Source organism: Macrotis lagotis, chromosome 6, assembly GCF_037893015.1.
Source record: "Macrotis lagotis isolate mMagLag1 chromosome 6, bilby.v1.9.chrom.fasta, whole genome shotgun sequence".
Classification (NCBI taxonomy): domain Eukaryota; kingdom Metazoa; phylum Chordata; class Mammalia; order Peramelemorphia; family Peramelidae; genus Macrotis; species Macrotis lagotis.
The window spans coordinates 159710029-159726425 of record NC_133663.1 but is presented as its reverse complement, the minus strand read 5'-3'; the positions used below and the strand labels follow the sequence as shown (position 1 = coordinate 159726425).

The following is a 16397-nucleotide window of genomic DNA, read 5'->3' as shown; positions in this document are numbered from 1 at the left end:
TCCATATATGCTAACTAGTTTTGCTTCCTGCCTTCCTTCTTTCCTTCTTTTCTTCCTCTTTTCCTTTCATCCTTCCCTCATCTGTTCATTCATTCATTTGTACTTCAAGTCTTGTTTCTTTGATGAAACGTTACTGGCCACTATTAACTGACAGTGATCACTCCCTCAACTTTTCCTAAAGCATTATTTTTGTCAGAACTTCTCCTTTGATTCTTGACAATATGCAAAATTTCATTTCTTATATTGGTGTTCTCAATGTCCTATCCCAATTTGTAGGTTTGTAAGATTGTTAAGGAAGACTTTTTTTTTCATTTTTTTATATATACTTAGTACATAGTACTTTGAAAATAGGTGGAGCATAATATTGTGAATTATCCCCTGGAATGACTCCTTTCTTCCTCTTGAAGCTAATTTTTGCTACCACCCTCTTTTCTTTCCTTTATTCCACTATTTGTTTACACCATAGATTCTGATTCTGTTTGAAACTGACCTTGGTATTCTCACTCTATTATTTTGATTCATTTCCCAAGAGCTGTAGAAGCCATTTTGACTCACTTTATGAAATAATTACTCAGAATGTTCAATGAGGTGGAAAGGGAAAGAAGGCAAAATTGTATAATTGGAGGGCCCTCCTTTCACAAACATTGATTAACTGCAGGAGATTAAATAGTTGATCGTTTTGAAACTAGGTGTGGCAGAAAAAAATTTATGGACAATTTTCTGCCTTAGCTAAAATAACATTTTACATTATTTTCAGCTTAAAAGGAGCCATGGTTACAGAAAAAATAGAAATAAGACCTAAGAAATAACTGTTCAGGCTTATTTAACAGGGCAAACTGCCATGAAAATTTTAAGGTACTTTCTGAAGGAAGCCTTTAAGCTAAGGTGCTTTTTCCTGGGAGAGTATTCCCTATTTATCCTGTATGGTGTGTGTACACATATGCATTTGCATACAGATACACATACACTTAGATGTATACATTCATATTTGTGTGTAAAGATATATTTAGAATGTAATTATTTAATTTATAGAGATTGTTTATTTTTGTTTGTATATATATATATATATATAATGTGAATATATTTATATCTATGTATATGTAGATATAGAACTAAATTTGCAGCCAGTTGACTGACTCACTCAAGGGCATCACTGTTTTACAAAGTGAGATTCATATTTCTTAGTCAGTCATCAAGAAAATGTTAAATTAAGAATCAGGAGGGTCCAGATTTCAGATCTGTTCCTTAAAATCTTACTAGCTATGTGAAACCATGAGCAAGTCACTCCTCATTTCTGAACCTCAATGCCTGATAGGTAAGATAAGCTATAATTTATTATATACAGCACACATGTAATATATGTATATATGTATATACATAGGCTAAAATTTAATAATAGCTTTATAGGGAGTTATACAGATAAAGTGAGATAGTGACTTTAGAGTCAGGGCCTTCTTTTCATATTTTGCCTTTCCTCTGCCTATTTCTGCATTTTTAGAATCAGGAACCTTCTTTTCATATTTTGTCTTTACTCTTTAGGCCTCTTTCTGCAGCTTTAGAGTCAGGGGCCCTTCTTTTCATATTTTTCTGTACCTCTTTAGACCTCTTTCTATGTCTTGAAGATGAGGGAGTTGGAACTAGTTGGCTCCTTAATATATCCTCCAAATCAAAATCTTTAAATTATGATTTGTACTTCAGTCGAGAATAAAAATTCATCCTATCCCTTTAGAGAACTTAAACTAGTCTCCTGATGAGTTATTTCTGGATACTGTTTTCTTTGACTTACCTGCATAAGACAGAACATGGCCCACCTGTCAATACAGGAGAAGGAACTGGTTTCTTTCCTAATTCGTATTACATAGGATTTGTGTTGTAGGGAATTTTGGTGGGAAAAGTGGAGCCCTTCTTGTATCAATGTTCCTTTGTAACCTGAGTCTACACAACTGTGATGGGATAAGAGGGACTAGTAAGACCCATTTTGAGAGAAATGAGGGCTTCAGGGGCTTTAATCTATTGTCTAGCTAAGCAAAACAGGTGGAGTAAGAGAGGAAGACTATGACAGATTTAAATTATATGAACTAGCATCCCTCCTAAGTGATGCAGATAATATAGAGTTAATTTAATGTAGCATTTTAAATCTTTATGAAATGTTAATATAAAATGGAAAGAAGATACAATGTAATAAAAAAATAACTAGGTAAAGAACCCTTGTAAATAAATTATAAAACCAGTATGCATCTATGTAATGGTTGTTTTCCTCATGGAACATAAGCTTATTGAGGACAGGGACTGTGTAATTCATTGGACACAGAGAAGGATGAACATTGTAGGCTCATAATAAATATTTGTTCAATGAAGGAATGAATAAAAATCTTACTTTATCCTTTATACTAATATAGCATTGTTAATGATATTAAATGTATGAATGACTGAAAAGATTTAAATCTTTGCGTGAGAGCTTATTGTTTGATTGGTAAGATACCTTCTATCAGCTGATGATCCCACTAATGTGTGTCTGTTGTTGTCTAGTAACTTGAGAATGTACCTAACAGATTTTCTTTAACATATTATTAAAAATTAATTTCTTATCCTTGCTGTTTTGTGGTCACTTTGCTTTACTCTGTTATTTAGCAGCTACTTCATAATATCCTGCTGTTATTTTTACATTTTACATACATATATTCTGGTTAGTGAGGTATGTGTTTTTTTTTTTATTTTGGCATTGATGGTCTGTTTGTTACTAGTGAGCATAAAGTTGCATGTGATAGTTTATGTGATTAAATATGGAACTTTTCTTTTATCCCTTCAACCAAAAGTAATAAATACACTGTGCTTCCACAACATTCTTATATAGCCTATTGTGAAAGCAGTAACTTGTTGGAAATTCTCAAATAATTTAACAAGAGTTTAAATTATAAGTCGAATTTGTCAGGTTTTATTAAAGTTGAATACAACCACTTCTTGATGGCTTACTCTATGGTTTATTAAGTAGAGAAATTACTATAAGAACTTGATATAGGGATGAAGGGATTATCTAATTTCTACCATATTTAATGGGAATATTTCTTCACCTAGTTTTTGTTTTATCAGTGCACTTTAGATAGCCTATTATAGCTTGGTATAGTAGGAAATTAGACAGAATCAGGAAAGACCTAGAATCAAATTCTTCTTCTTGCTATTTATCTAGTTTTTGAACCATGGACCTCTCTGAGCCTCAGTTTAGTTTCTTTTTCTTTTTTTTTAGGTGTTTTCAAGGCAGTAGGATTAAGTGACTTGCCCAGAGTCACACAGCTAGGTAATTAGTAAGTGTCTGAGGCCTGATTTGAGCTCAGGACCTCTTGACTCCAGGTCTGGTGCTCTATTCACTGCGCCACCTAGCTCCACCCCCCCCCCCCCCAGTTTATTTTCTTGTAAAATGAGTAAATTTCCAAATGGTCCTTGACAGAAAGAGTATTTCCCATCCCTGACCTATATGATCCCAAGCACTAGTCATTCAACCTTCTGTGTTTCAGTAAATCCCCCAACCTAATAATGCTTTGACTTCATTAATGCAGATTTTTGTGACTTTTATACTGTTATTTTCTTTCCTATCAAAATGAGTTTATAAAGCAGATAGAAAATGTTGTCTCCATTTCCATTTGATAGACAAGGTATCTGAGATCCAGCAAAATGTGCTGAATTATATAAGAAAATGTTGAACCCAACTAGAATTCAATATTTCTAATTTTAGTTACATTGGGGATGGGGGAGGGGATTGTGTTGACACACAGTTTTTGTATTGCAATTCCCAAGGGGTAACTGCTAATTGTTTGTTAAATTAAATCGAACCTGCTCAATTTTCATCAGTTAAATATGTGATATTGGTAAGTTAACTTATTTAATTCAAAATCATTTTTGGCCACAAAAGTGTACAGTTGGTGGTTGTTCTTCAGTTAAGGAAAATAAAAAAAAAGTTAACTATTGACCTTAAAAATGTGTGTTATGTGTGTGTAAGGAAACCACTTGTGTGATTTAGTAGCCCTGTTCCTTTTTCCATTCAATTTATCATCTGTGGCATCTTCATAATCGCATCTTAAAAATGTAGAGTTATCAAGTCTGGAAAAATTTCATACAATTAACCACATAATAATAACAATAGTTAACATTTAAATAGTACTTCTCATGTGCCAGTAACTGTGTTAAGCACTTCATAATCATTATATCACTTGATCCTCATAACAAGAAGATGGGGATCATTATTATTTTCCTCTACAGAACAGGAAACTGGGACAAAAAAGTGGTAAGATAACTTGCTTAAGATCACACAGCTAGGGGTGGCTGGGTGGCGCAGTGAATAGAGCACCGGCCCTGGAGTCAGGAGTACTTGAGTTCAAATCTGGCCTCAGACACTTAACAATTACCTAGCTGTGTGGCCTTGGGCAAGCCACTTAACCCCATTTGCCTTGCAAAAAAAAAAAAACTAAAAAAAAGATCACACAGCTAATAAATTTATAAGATTAGAATGTAATTCATGTTTCCTTGTATTTTTCTACCTTTTTTTGATACCACAATTAATCGGAGAACACATATAAGTAGCCAAATCAATTCCTCCAGTGGTTTTAAGAAGCAATGAAGTATAATGAAATTGGGCCAGGAAACATGATGTGTTGGGAAAGGCACTGTATTTGGAGTTATAGGATCTGGGTTTACTTTTTGATTTTATGAAGTTAGGTAGGGTGAAAATCCTACCTTAGGTGATCTTGGGTAAGTCATTTAACTACTACATACTTCATCTTCCTCATTTGTAGAATGAGGGAGATTGGGCTTGATGACTTCTAAGGATCTTTTAACTCCTAGTCTTATTCTGTGACCTGTTCACAAGTCCTACTGACACATATGTCCATGTGATCATGGTAGCTCCCTAAGTCTAGATTCTAGATATGCATTAGTCAAAGAACTTCTCACACTGGGATTTCCCACACTGATGAACTCATGGGTCTGAAATATCGTCAGCATCAGCAACAACTTTATGCAACAAGCTTGTTTGAATTCTAATACCAAATCTTCCTTTTCTATAATGGGTTACTTTTTTTTTTCAAGTTTGGGGAGGGGTGTAAAAAAACAAACCACAATTTGAGACATAGTCATTTTTATTTTCATGCTATTTTATAAATGTAACCAGAGATTGTTGGCATCATTTCAATTCAATAATACTCTTTCTGCCCTTTCTTACTATGGTAGGCGCTTCGTCTTAGTAATGCTGCCATGGGAAAGACAACTACAGGTCAAATTGTGAATCTTTTGTCCAATGACGTGAACAAGTTTGATCAGGTAAAAGCAAAATTACCTTGCTGATGAATTGCACATACTCTTTGTTCTCCCTTTCCCCACCCCACAGCTAACTGTTTTGTGCAAGTGAATTAAAATTTATTTGAAGCATATATTAGTGACATATCATTTCTTCTGCTTATCCTTATATACCAATGGTGGAATAGGCAGATATACAGACAGAGATATTGTCATTAAGTGTGAATAGAGCACATTTTAAAAAAATAGCAAAAACAGTCTCATGTTTGTTATGGTAAACTGCCATAGACTGACTGTGTATAATTTTGCTGTGATGAATTTCCAGTCTGTGTTAAAAACTAGAAAGGATCAACTAGTTCTATCTCCTTATTTTACAGAGAAAGAAATTGAGACTCAGAAACCTGAATTATTTTCCCAAGGTTATGTAATTAATTAGCAGCTGAGGCAGAAATAAAGTACAAGTTTGCCTGCTTCTTGGTCTGGTGTTTTTCTAGTAGAAGTGACATTTAAATCAGGCAAGCAAATAAGGAAGTTTAGATCTTTTAAAACACTTTTCCTGAGTGTTCTCTTCGTAACCAATAAGAAAGAAGAGTCAGAGGATTTGACCCCTCATTTAGGGCTGTTGGTGTGTGTGTGTGTGTGTGTGTGTGTGTGTGTGTGTGTGTGTGTGTATATATATATATATATTTATGTTATATGGCTTAGCTATGTTAAGTTTTTATGGTAGATAAGTTGAAAGATAAATGGCTCATTTTCTGAAGAATAAATATTTTCTCCAATACCATTAAAAAATAGAGGTATGCTCAGGCCCATCTGACTCCAGGGTCAGTGCTCTATCCACTGCATCACCAAACATCACTTGGGGTTTTTTTTTAGTACTTAAAGATTTTATTTATTTTGAGTTTTACAATTTTTCCCCTAATCTTACTTCCCTCCCCCCACCCCCCACAGAGGGCAGTTTATCAGTCTTTACATTGTTTCCATGGTATACATTGATTCAAATTGAATGTGATGAGAGAGAAATAATATAGAAACCATAAGGTATAAGAGATAGCAAGATCAGACAATAAGATATCAATGTTTTTTCCTAAATTAAAGTTAATAGTCCTTGGTCTTTATTCAAACTTCACAGTTCTTTCTCTGGATACAGATGGTATTCTCCATTGCAGACAGCCCCAAATTGTCCCGCATTGTTGCACTGATGGAATGAACAAGTCCATCAAGGTTGATCATCATCCCAATGTTGCTATTAGGGTGTACAATGCTTTTCTGGTTCTACTTATCTCACTCTGCATCAGTTCATGCAAATCCCTCTAGGCTTCCCTGAATTCCCATCCCTCCTGGTTTCTAATAGAACAATAGTGTTCCATGACATACATATACCACATTTTTCTAAGTCATTCCCCAATTGAAGGACATTTACTTGATTTCCAGTTCTTTGCCACCACAAACAGGGCTGCTATGAATATTTTTGTACGAGTGATGCCTTTACCCTTTTTCATCATCCCTTCAGGGTATAGACCCAGTAGTGATATTGCTGGATCAAAGGATGTGCACATTTTTGTTGCCCTTTGAGCATAGTTCCAGACTGCTCTCCTGAAAGGCTGGATGAGTTCACAGCTCCACTAACAATGGATTAGTGTCCCAGATTCCCCACAACCCTTTCAACAATGATCATTATCCTTTCTGATCATATTGGCCAGTCTGAGAGGTATAAGGTGTTACCTCAGAGAAGCTTTAATACCTCAGAGAAGCTTTAATTTGCATTTCTCTAATAAGTAATGATTTAGAGCAATTTTTCATAAAACTATGGATTGCTTTGATCTCCTCATCTGTAAATTACCTTTGCATATCATTTGACCATTTATCAATTGGGGAATGGCTTTTTTTAAAAAGAAAATTGACTCAGTTCTCTGTATATTTTAGAAATGAATCCTTTGTCAGAAACATTAGTTGTAAAGATTGTTTCCCAGTTTACTGCATTTCTTTTGACCTTGGTTACAGTGGTTTTGTCTGTGCAAAAGCTTTTTAATTTAATGTAATTGAAATCATCTAGTTTGTTTTTAGTGATGTTCTCCATCTTTTCCTTAATCATAAACTGCTCCCCTTTCCATAGATCTGACAGATAAACTAGTCCTTGACCTTCTAATTTGCTTATATTATTGTTGTTTATGTCTAAATCCTGTATCAATTTGGATCTTATCTTGGTAAAGAGTGTGAGGTCTTGGTCTAATCTAAGTTTCTTCCATACTAACTTCCAATTTTCCCAACAGGTTTTTATCAAAGAGAGAGTTTTTATCCCAATAGCTGGACTCTTTGGGTTTATCAAACAGCAGATTACTATAATCATTTCCTGCTATTGCACCTAGTCTATTCCACTGGTCCACCACTCTATTTCTTAGCCAATACCAAACAGTTTTGATGATTGACGCTTTATAATATAATTTAGATCAGTAGGTCTAAGCCACCTTCTTTTGCCCTTTTTCCATTAATTACCTGTAAATTCTTGACTTTTCATTTCTCCATATGAATTTACAACTTTTTCTAACTCATTAAAGTATTTTTTTTGGAATTTTGATTGGTAGGGCACTAAACAGGTAGTTTAGTTTTGGTAGAATTGTCATTTTTATTATATTAGCTCAACCTATCCATGAGCAGTTGATGTTTCGCCAATTATTTAAATCTGATTTAATTTGTGTGAGAAGTGTTTTGTAATTGTTTTCAAAAAGTTTTTGAGTCTGCCTTGGCAAATAAATTCCCAGGTATTTTATATTGTCTGAAGTTACTTTGAATGGGATTTCTCTTTCTAGCTCTTCCTACTGTATCTTGCTAGTCATATACAGAAAAGTTGAGGATTTATGAGGGTTTATTTTATATCCTGCAACTTTGCTAAAATTGCCAATTATTTCCAGTAGTTTTTTGAATGATTTCTTGGAATTCTGTAGGTGTACCATCATATCATCTACACAGAGTGAGAGTTTTGTCTCTTCCTTCCCAATTCTAATTCCTTCAATTTCTTTTTCTTCTCCAATTGTTGAATCTAAAATTTCTAATATGATATTGAATAGTAGTGGTGATAATGGGCATCCTTGTTTCACTCCTGTTCTTATTGGGAATGCCTCTAGCCCCTCCCCATTGAATATAATGCTTGTTGATGGTTTCAGATAGATACTGTTTATTAGTCTATGGAACAGTCCATTTGTTCCTACACTCTCTAGTGTTTTTAGTAGGAATGGGTGCTGGATTTTGTCTAAAGCTTTTTTCAGAATGTATTGATATAATCATATAATTTCTGATAGGTTTGTTATTGATATAATTAATTATACTAAGTTTTCCTGTTATTGAACTAACCCTGCATTCCTTGGATAAATCTTACTTGATCATAATGTATTATCCTAATGATAACTTGTTGTAATTGACCAAACATCACTTGTACAAAAATATTCATAGCAGGCCTGTTTGTGGTGGCAAAGATTTGGAAATCATGTAAATGTCCTTCATTTGGAGAATGGCTTAATAAACTGTGGTATATGTATGTCATGGAACACTATTGTTCTATTAGAAACCAGGAGGCATGGGGATTCAGGGAAGCCTGGAAGGATTTGCATCAACTGATGCTGAGTGAGATGAGCAGAACCAGAAAAACACTGTACACCCTAACAGCAACAGGGGGGGTGATGATCAATCTTGATGGACTTGCTCATTCTATCAGTGCAACAATCAGGGACAATTTTGGGGTATCTGTAATGGAGAATACCATCTGTATCCAGAGAAAGGATTATGGAGTTTGAACAAAGATGAAAGACTATTACATTTAATTTAGGGAAAAAAGTTATCTTTTGTTATTTTTGCGATCTCTTATACTTTATTTTCTTCCTTAAGGTATATGATTTCCTCAAATTCAATTTAGGTCAGTGTGCCATGGAAATAATGTAAAGACAAATAGACTGCCTTCTGGGGGGGGAAGCAAGAATGGGGGAAAATTGTAAAACTCAAAATAAATAAAATCTTTCTCAAAAATAGAGGTATGACTGGACAAATTACTTAATGAATGCTTCAGTTTCTTCATATGAATTACAATATACTTCACAGGTTTGCTCAAATGAAATAATATAATGTACAGTGCTTCACAAATCTTAAAGTGCTGTAAAATATTATTATACTTTGTTCAAATTTTTTTTCAAAATGGGAAGATCATTAACCTTGTACTTTGAACTAGGAGGGAGAATGTATTTATCTTAAGAATTTTTATTTTCCTCCAATTACATAAAAAGATTATTCTTGTCATTCTTTTTTTTCATTATGAGTATCAGTTTTCTACCTCCCTCGCCCCTTCCTTCCCTGAGATGGTAAACAATTTGATATAAGTTATTCATTTGCAATCATGCAAAACATGCTTCCATATTAGTTACGTTATTAAAGAAGACACTGATCAAAAGAAAGAAAACGTATTTAAAATGAAAATAGTATGCTTTGATCTGCATTCTAGCTTCATCAGTTCTTTCTCTGGAAATAGAGGTAAAGCATGAGTTCTTTGGAATTGTCTTGAAGCAGTGTATTGCTGAGATGAGCTAAATGATTCATAGTTAATCGTTGTGTATTATTATTATTATTATTATTACGGGATGCAATGTTCCCCTACTTCTGCTCACTTCAAATTATATCAGTTTGAGTCTCCCCAAATTTTTCTGGATTGGCCTTTTTGTCATTTCCTATATAATAGTATGCCATTGCAATCATATACCATTGCTTGTTCATCCATTCCCCAGTTGGTAGACATTCCCTCAATATCTACTTCTTTGTCACCACAAAAAGAGTTGCTATAAATATTTTTGTAATAATAGATTCTCTTTTTTTACCCCAAATTTCTTTGGAATGCAGACCTTGTTTTTCTGGATCAAAATGTATAAATAATTTGAAACCCCTTTAGGCAAACTTCCAAATTGCTCTTGGAGGGAAAATTTAACAAAATGGATAGTTAGTTTTTTTTTTCCATTTCAGAAAACACAGGTATCTTATCTTTACCAGATCCTGGAAATCTGGAGCGTCATTTGCCATTTGCTTGGTTGAAGTACTTTGTGATGGGCTTTGTTTAGTTAGTTCTTTTCATTAGTAGAATCTCTTTCCACTTTAGGATTCCTAGTTCTTTTTACTTTACTCAATCCTGACAGCTTTTTTTTGTTTGTTTCTTTGTGAAGGTGACAATATTCTTGCACTTTTTGTGGGCTGGTCCAATTCAGGCTGTAGCAGTAACTGCCCTTCTCTGGCTAGAAATAGGAGTGTCTTGCCTTGCAGGGATGGCAGTCCTGCTGATCCTTCTGCCTTTACAAAGCTGTTTTGGAAAATTATTTTCTTCCTTAAGGTAAGATCATCTTTACTTACATAGGTTATCTATGTGTATTTTGTATTTCTAGATTGTTAGATTTTTTTTAAAAAGTCCCTTTGTTATTTATTCTTTGCATTTGTTATAAACTACCCCTAACTAAATTAATTATAATCACCTATAAACTAGAGGTCATTCTCATTCTCTTTTTGTTTTTGTTTTTATGAAGCAATGAAGTTAAGTGACTTGTCTAAGGCCTCCTGACTCTGGTCAGTGCTCTGTCCTCTGCACCTCCTAGTTGCCCCTTCCAAAGGACATTCTTTGGGTGTCTACAGTGTGGAAAAGACTATTGGGTGTGAATTTTAAAAACTGTTTTCACACTTAGATGTTCCAAGATCACCATCTTAAATATCAAAGGGAATATGTTTTATACAATTTATAAAAATGTGATTTTATATAGAAATAATAATGCATACATTAGAATAGTGGAAACTGAGTTGTTCTAATTGGTTTATATGGTTAGCCATGTTTCTGTGATTTACATTGTTAAATGTTTTCCCTGTTTTTGTTCTATCACCCTCATAAAATTGTTAACTTCTTAAGGATAAGGATTATATCTTCTGCTTATTTTCAGTTCTCCTCTGGGTGATTATGAAAGTGATAATGATTCTTTTGATTATATATCAGCTTTTAAGTGGCCTTTCCAACCAAACTAAAATGGGCATTCCTGATATCATTTGACCTGTAGAATATTTTTGACAATTTTTATTCATTTTAATAACACAACAACTTTGGGGGGGGTTCTATCTTGTACATATTGAATTTAATTGAAAGAAAAACCTAAATATATTTCCCCATGAGCTTTTATTGTCTGTCATGCCTCCCCTATCTTTTTTATTTGATAAAACTCAATATGGAACTTTGCATTTATCCCTATTTATCTTAAAATAAGGGTACCTTATTAGAGTCAGTCATTTGTCTAAGTTTAGCAAGGCCATTTTAGATTTTTAGTTCTCTCATCCAATGTGTTAGCTATTTTTCCTAGCTTTGTCATTTACAGAAGCCCAAGGACCAATCTGTGTGGTGATTTAGATCTTCCTCTAAACTGCTAATGAATTCTTTCTGGATCTGGTCATTTGCTTGTGATGCCATCAATAGGTGTCAGTCATTGATGTCTTTGGCATTTTTGTTAGGAGATGAGGGGATTGATCTTGTCCTGGATTTGGTGGCAGTATTGCAAGTTAGGTATTGGTATCTATATTATGGAGAGTAATTTATCTTTCTGTATATTAGGAAACAGACTGCTGCTTTCACAGATGTCAGAATTAGAACCATGAATGAAGTTATAATGGGTATAAGAATAATAAAAATGTATGCTTGGGAAAAACCATTTGCAGAGCTCATTACACATCTCAGAAGGTAAGTTGTATATGCTGTGTATGTTGCATCCTATTAATTGATTGCATTTTCATATTTCAATGCCCTTTTAATTACTCATCTTACTATACCTGATTTTAGGAGGTTTGCATAAGTGGGTAAAATAGTTCTCTTATATTCCTCAACTAATCTTCCTGTCACCCTCTTACTCTCAAACTGACAATAAAAGCAGTTGCATATTTTATGATTCCAAATTAAAGGATGAACTTGTCTCTTTGCATCATCCAAAAAAGACTAATTTTGCAGTTAAATATCTTTAAAACTTAAAATAAGAAATATGACCAGTCTGTGGTTAAGGCAGGAAATATAGAAATGCTGATGGTAGACACAGAATAGAATAACTGTCAGGATACACTATATTGTCTTTGTTATACTAAATAATGTCAGTGAAATGAAGTAGTGAATTGTAGAGAACTAGAGTTGAAAGGACATCAAATTATATAATCCAGTTTCTTAATCTATCTCATAACTAGACTGAATATTATATTATATTATAATCACATAATAACTTTAATTCTGAACATGTTTGACTTCCTTATATTTATTATTATATTATAATATAATAACTTTTATTGCTGAACATGATTGGATTTCTTTGTAATCTTAAGTATTTTATATTTATGCATTTATTTCCAGAAGGGTCTGTAGGTTTCATCAGATTGACATACGAGTTTATGACACATTAAAAAATTAGTTCTGTTTTAAGCCATGCCATGTTATTCCATTTTTATAATGATTCTGATAATTAGAGTTTTTAATTTTGTTGAGTGAAACTTTTTGTCACTCATTAGTTCTAGTTGTGTCATTTCCAGATATTTCAATATTTTAATATAATATTTGAAAATCACTTATTTAATCCCTTAGTGTTTCCTTTTTTTAACCTACTTGATTTTTTTTACTTTTTTAGTTAACTTTAAAAAAAAAGAGTTGTAATAGATTGAATAGGAGGCACCTATAGATTGTAATAGATTGTAATAGATTGAATAGGATGGCTCTGCCATCTGTTTGACCTTAGAGAAGTCATTTAATTTCTTTTTCCTTCAGTTTCTTAAACTATAAGATGAGAAAATTGAACCAGATAGCCTTCTAAAGACTTTAACACCTCTAAATCTATGATCCTCTTATTTACCTTTCTAGTCCTAAATCTTATGATCCAAGTTGATTTAAAAAACAAAAAAGGAAAGAAAAGAAACAAATTATGACTTCCACTTTCCTTGAGTAATCTTGGAGATGTAAGAGATCTTTAGATGCCTTACAATACAATTTCCCTCCTCATTCAGTGTTTTCCTTCATTAAACTTCCCAAGAGATGGTTATGTAGCTTCTCCTTGAATATTTCCCATGGTGGGCAACTCATTGTTTTTAATGATAAATCATAGTGTAAATCAGTTGTTAGCAAGTTTTAATTCACCTAATTTCAATTTAAGCATATTAATTGGTTAGTTTCTTATTTGATCAGTTTTCGTGTGAAATTTTAATTTTGGAAGTAAAGTTGAAAACAATTAAATTTCTCCTTCTAATTTATCCATCATCTCATGAAATTTCCTTACACATTAAGTGAAAACTTACTGGATTTTATGCATGGGCTGAATGTTTGTACACTATTCCCTCTAGCTGTTTTAGCTTGGAATCTTCTACACATAAGGAACTATTTGTTTAATCTGTTTTATGTTCAGTCTACCTAAGTGCTTTATTTAAAAAGACAAGGTATCTTTGTATTTGAAGATGGATATAAGTATTATATTTATGAGGTATCTTTTACTGTCTCTTTCAGGAAGGAAATTTCCAAGATTCTTAAAAGTTCCTACCTCAGAGGGATGAATTTGGCATCCTTTTTTGTTGCAAGCAAAATAATTGTATTTGTGACTTTTACCACCTATGCACTCCTTGGAAATACCATATCTGCCAGCCGGGTATTTGTTGCTGTGACATTGTATGGCGCAGTGAGGTTGACTGTTACACTGTTCTTTCCAGCTGCCATAGAGAAAATGTCAGAAGCTCGTATCAGCATACAAAGAATCAAGGTTTAGTGAACAGTTAATATTAACTTTGCTGAATTTGCTATATATTTGTATTTATTTTCAAAATTTATTTAAGGGACAATGGGGTTAAGGGACTTGCCCAAGTTCACACAGCTAGCCAATTATTAAGTGTCTGAGTTTGGATTTGAACTCAGGTCCTCTTGACTCCAGGGCTGGTGCTCTATCTACTGCACCACCTAGCTGCTCCTGAATTTGCTATATATTTTTAAAACATGGCACCTCATTGATATATGATTATTGTGAAATGGGGTGATTTTTCAAAAATTAGGTATCACAACTGGACTTATTTTCACCATTTTTATGGAAATCTTTCCCAGATGAATAACATACACTTAAGTTTCTACTCTCTTAAGTAGAGCATAAGATATAGACTTTAATCTCTTCATGACTTTTTATCATCACCATTATATAAATCAACATGTTACTCCATAAGAAGGGTGTTTCTAGAATAAATCACAGAAAAAAAATTTCTTCACAAAATTAACAAATTTCATGAAATAAAGATGTCAGAATCTTGACTGATAATTTATTGAATATACAGCTTTTCAATTGAACAATTCCTAATAAATTACTTTTATAAAAATTTATACTTTCTGGAAATTGTGTAGAACACTTAGACAATGTATGTCATCTTAATATAGTTTAAAATCAAAATGATATTTAAAAAATTCTTCTGTATATGCTCTCTCTAGAACAGCAGAAATGTAAAGGTACTTGTTAATAATAATAACAATGTTGTTTGTCATCATTAATGAATTATATACTTCATTTTTGCATAAGTTTTTGGAATTGTCATTTTTATATATCTGTGTGTGCATGTTGTTACTCTTCTCTGTATTATTCCAATTTTAGTATATGTGCTGCCGAAGTGAGCATGCATGTTTTTACACTTAATGGAATGTAATCCAACTGAGGGCAGGAACTGTCTTTTATTGTTGCAATATCCAAAAATTATAGTTTTCCTTATTTTTACATTTTGGAGTCATTTCTCTTATTTTTCTCTCTCTCTAGGAATTCTTAATACTTGATGAAATATCCCAGTCCAGCATACAACCACAGAAGGATGAAAAAGCGCTCGTTAATGTTCAAGACTTTACCAGTTATTGGGATAAGGTAATGGTCATCACAAAGCAGAAATAATACTTCTTGGCACTAGAATGGGGATTAATTTCATATTGGATTTTGATCATTTTCCCATAGACTTAAGTTTTAAGAGTGTGAGATTGTTTGCTTAGAAATTTTCAACCTTCTGTCTCTTCTCTCTCCCCCCACCCATCCAGCTGAATGTTTTGGTGAGTGAAAAGTCATTTTAAAGAGCACTTAGCAAAATCATGCTTCCTTAACTACAAATAGGAGAAAAACTTATTGAAAAACTTAACTTGAGTTCTAGAACTCATGTAGATGATGCCAACTGAATGGATTGTTAGAAGTTTTTGTATTTTAAAATTTAGAGCTGGAAAGTAGCTGAGAAATTATCTAGTCCATTATATATAAGGGGAAAAAGGTGTGTTTAAGTGATTTATTCAAAGTCTCATAGATAATCAGGGTTTTGAGACTCTGGGACTACTGACTCAGGACCTATGCCATTCAGAATCACCCAGTAAGTCTGATATTTTGAGATATTGCTTGCTTTCAGGATTCCTAGTTTAAATTTAAGATTGAATAGTATTTGTATATATACCAATTCAAGCAATTATGCAAGTATTATTAAATAAAGACAATATTACCAAGCATGTAGCATTTATTCTTTAGTGGTGGGGAAATAACACAACAAAAGACAATCCCTGCCCTCAATTGGTTACATTCCATTAAGAGTAGCAATATTTAGATATATATTAAAATTACAATGATCAATATTATTGAGTATTGTTATTATTAGCAGATCAGGATTATCCTGTTTTTCACACATACTAGTTCTGAAATTCTCAAGGGATCATGATCTGGAATTTTAGTTTCACATTATTAAATGTATGTGAAGTAGTCTAAAAGGATGCTCTGGGTGAATGCAATTCTGTTAGATTAAGGGTTCTTAACTTTATCTAGGTCCCCTTTGACCATTTTTTCAGAATTTTTTTTTTTTTATCTAGGAATCCCTTGACTATTTTTTTGGAATAATGTTTTTAAATGGCTATTTTTAATTGCATAAAATTCAAAAAGAAACCCACTATATTGAAATTGTTGTAAAAACAATTTTCAAGAAATCCAGAGGGTCCAGGTTTAGAATTTCTGAGCTATATAAAACACTAAGCTAGAGTTATTCATATCACAATAGGCCCATGATTTTCTTTGTACTGTTAACAATACTGTTTA

The 16397-nt window shown here is 33.0% G+C and overlaps 1 protein-coding gene across 3 annotated transcripts in view; it reads left to right on the top strand.

Moving 5' to 3' along the window:
* ABCC4 (ATP binding cassette subfamily C member 4 (PEL blood group)) overlaps positions 1-16397 on the top strand; it is a 273974-nt gene that overhangs the window by 75336 nt on the left and 182241 nt on the right. For all 3 annotated transcript variants that reach the window (XM_074191906.1, XM_074191904.1, XM_074191905.1), the window contains 5 exons: positions 5221-5310; positions 10485-10648; positions 11903-12028; positions 13820-14069; positions 15099-15200. In XM_074191906.1, coding sequence (XP_074048007.1) covers positions 5221-5310; positions 10485-10648; positions 11903-12028; positions 13820-14069; positions 15099-15200 — 732 coding nt within the window. The remainder of the gene's footprint in view (positions 1-5220; positions 5311-10484; positions 10649-11902; positions 12029-13819; positions 14070-15098; positions 15201-16397) is intronic.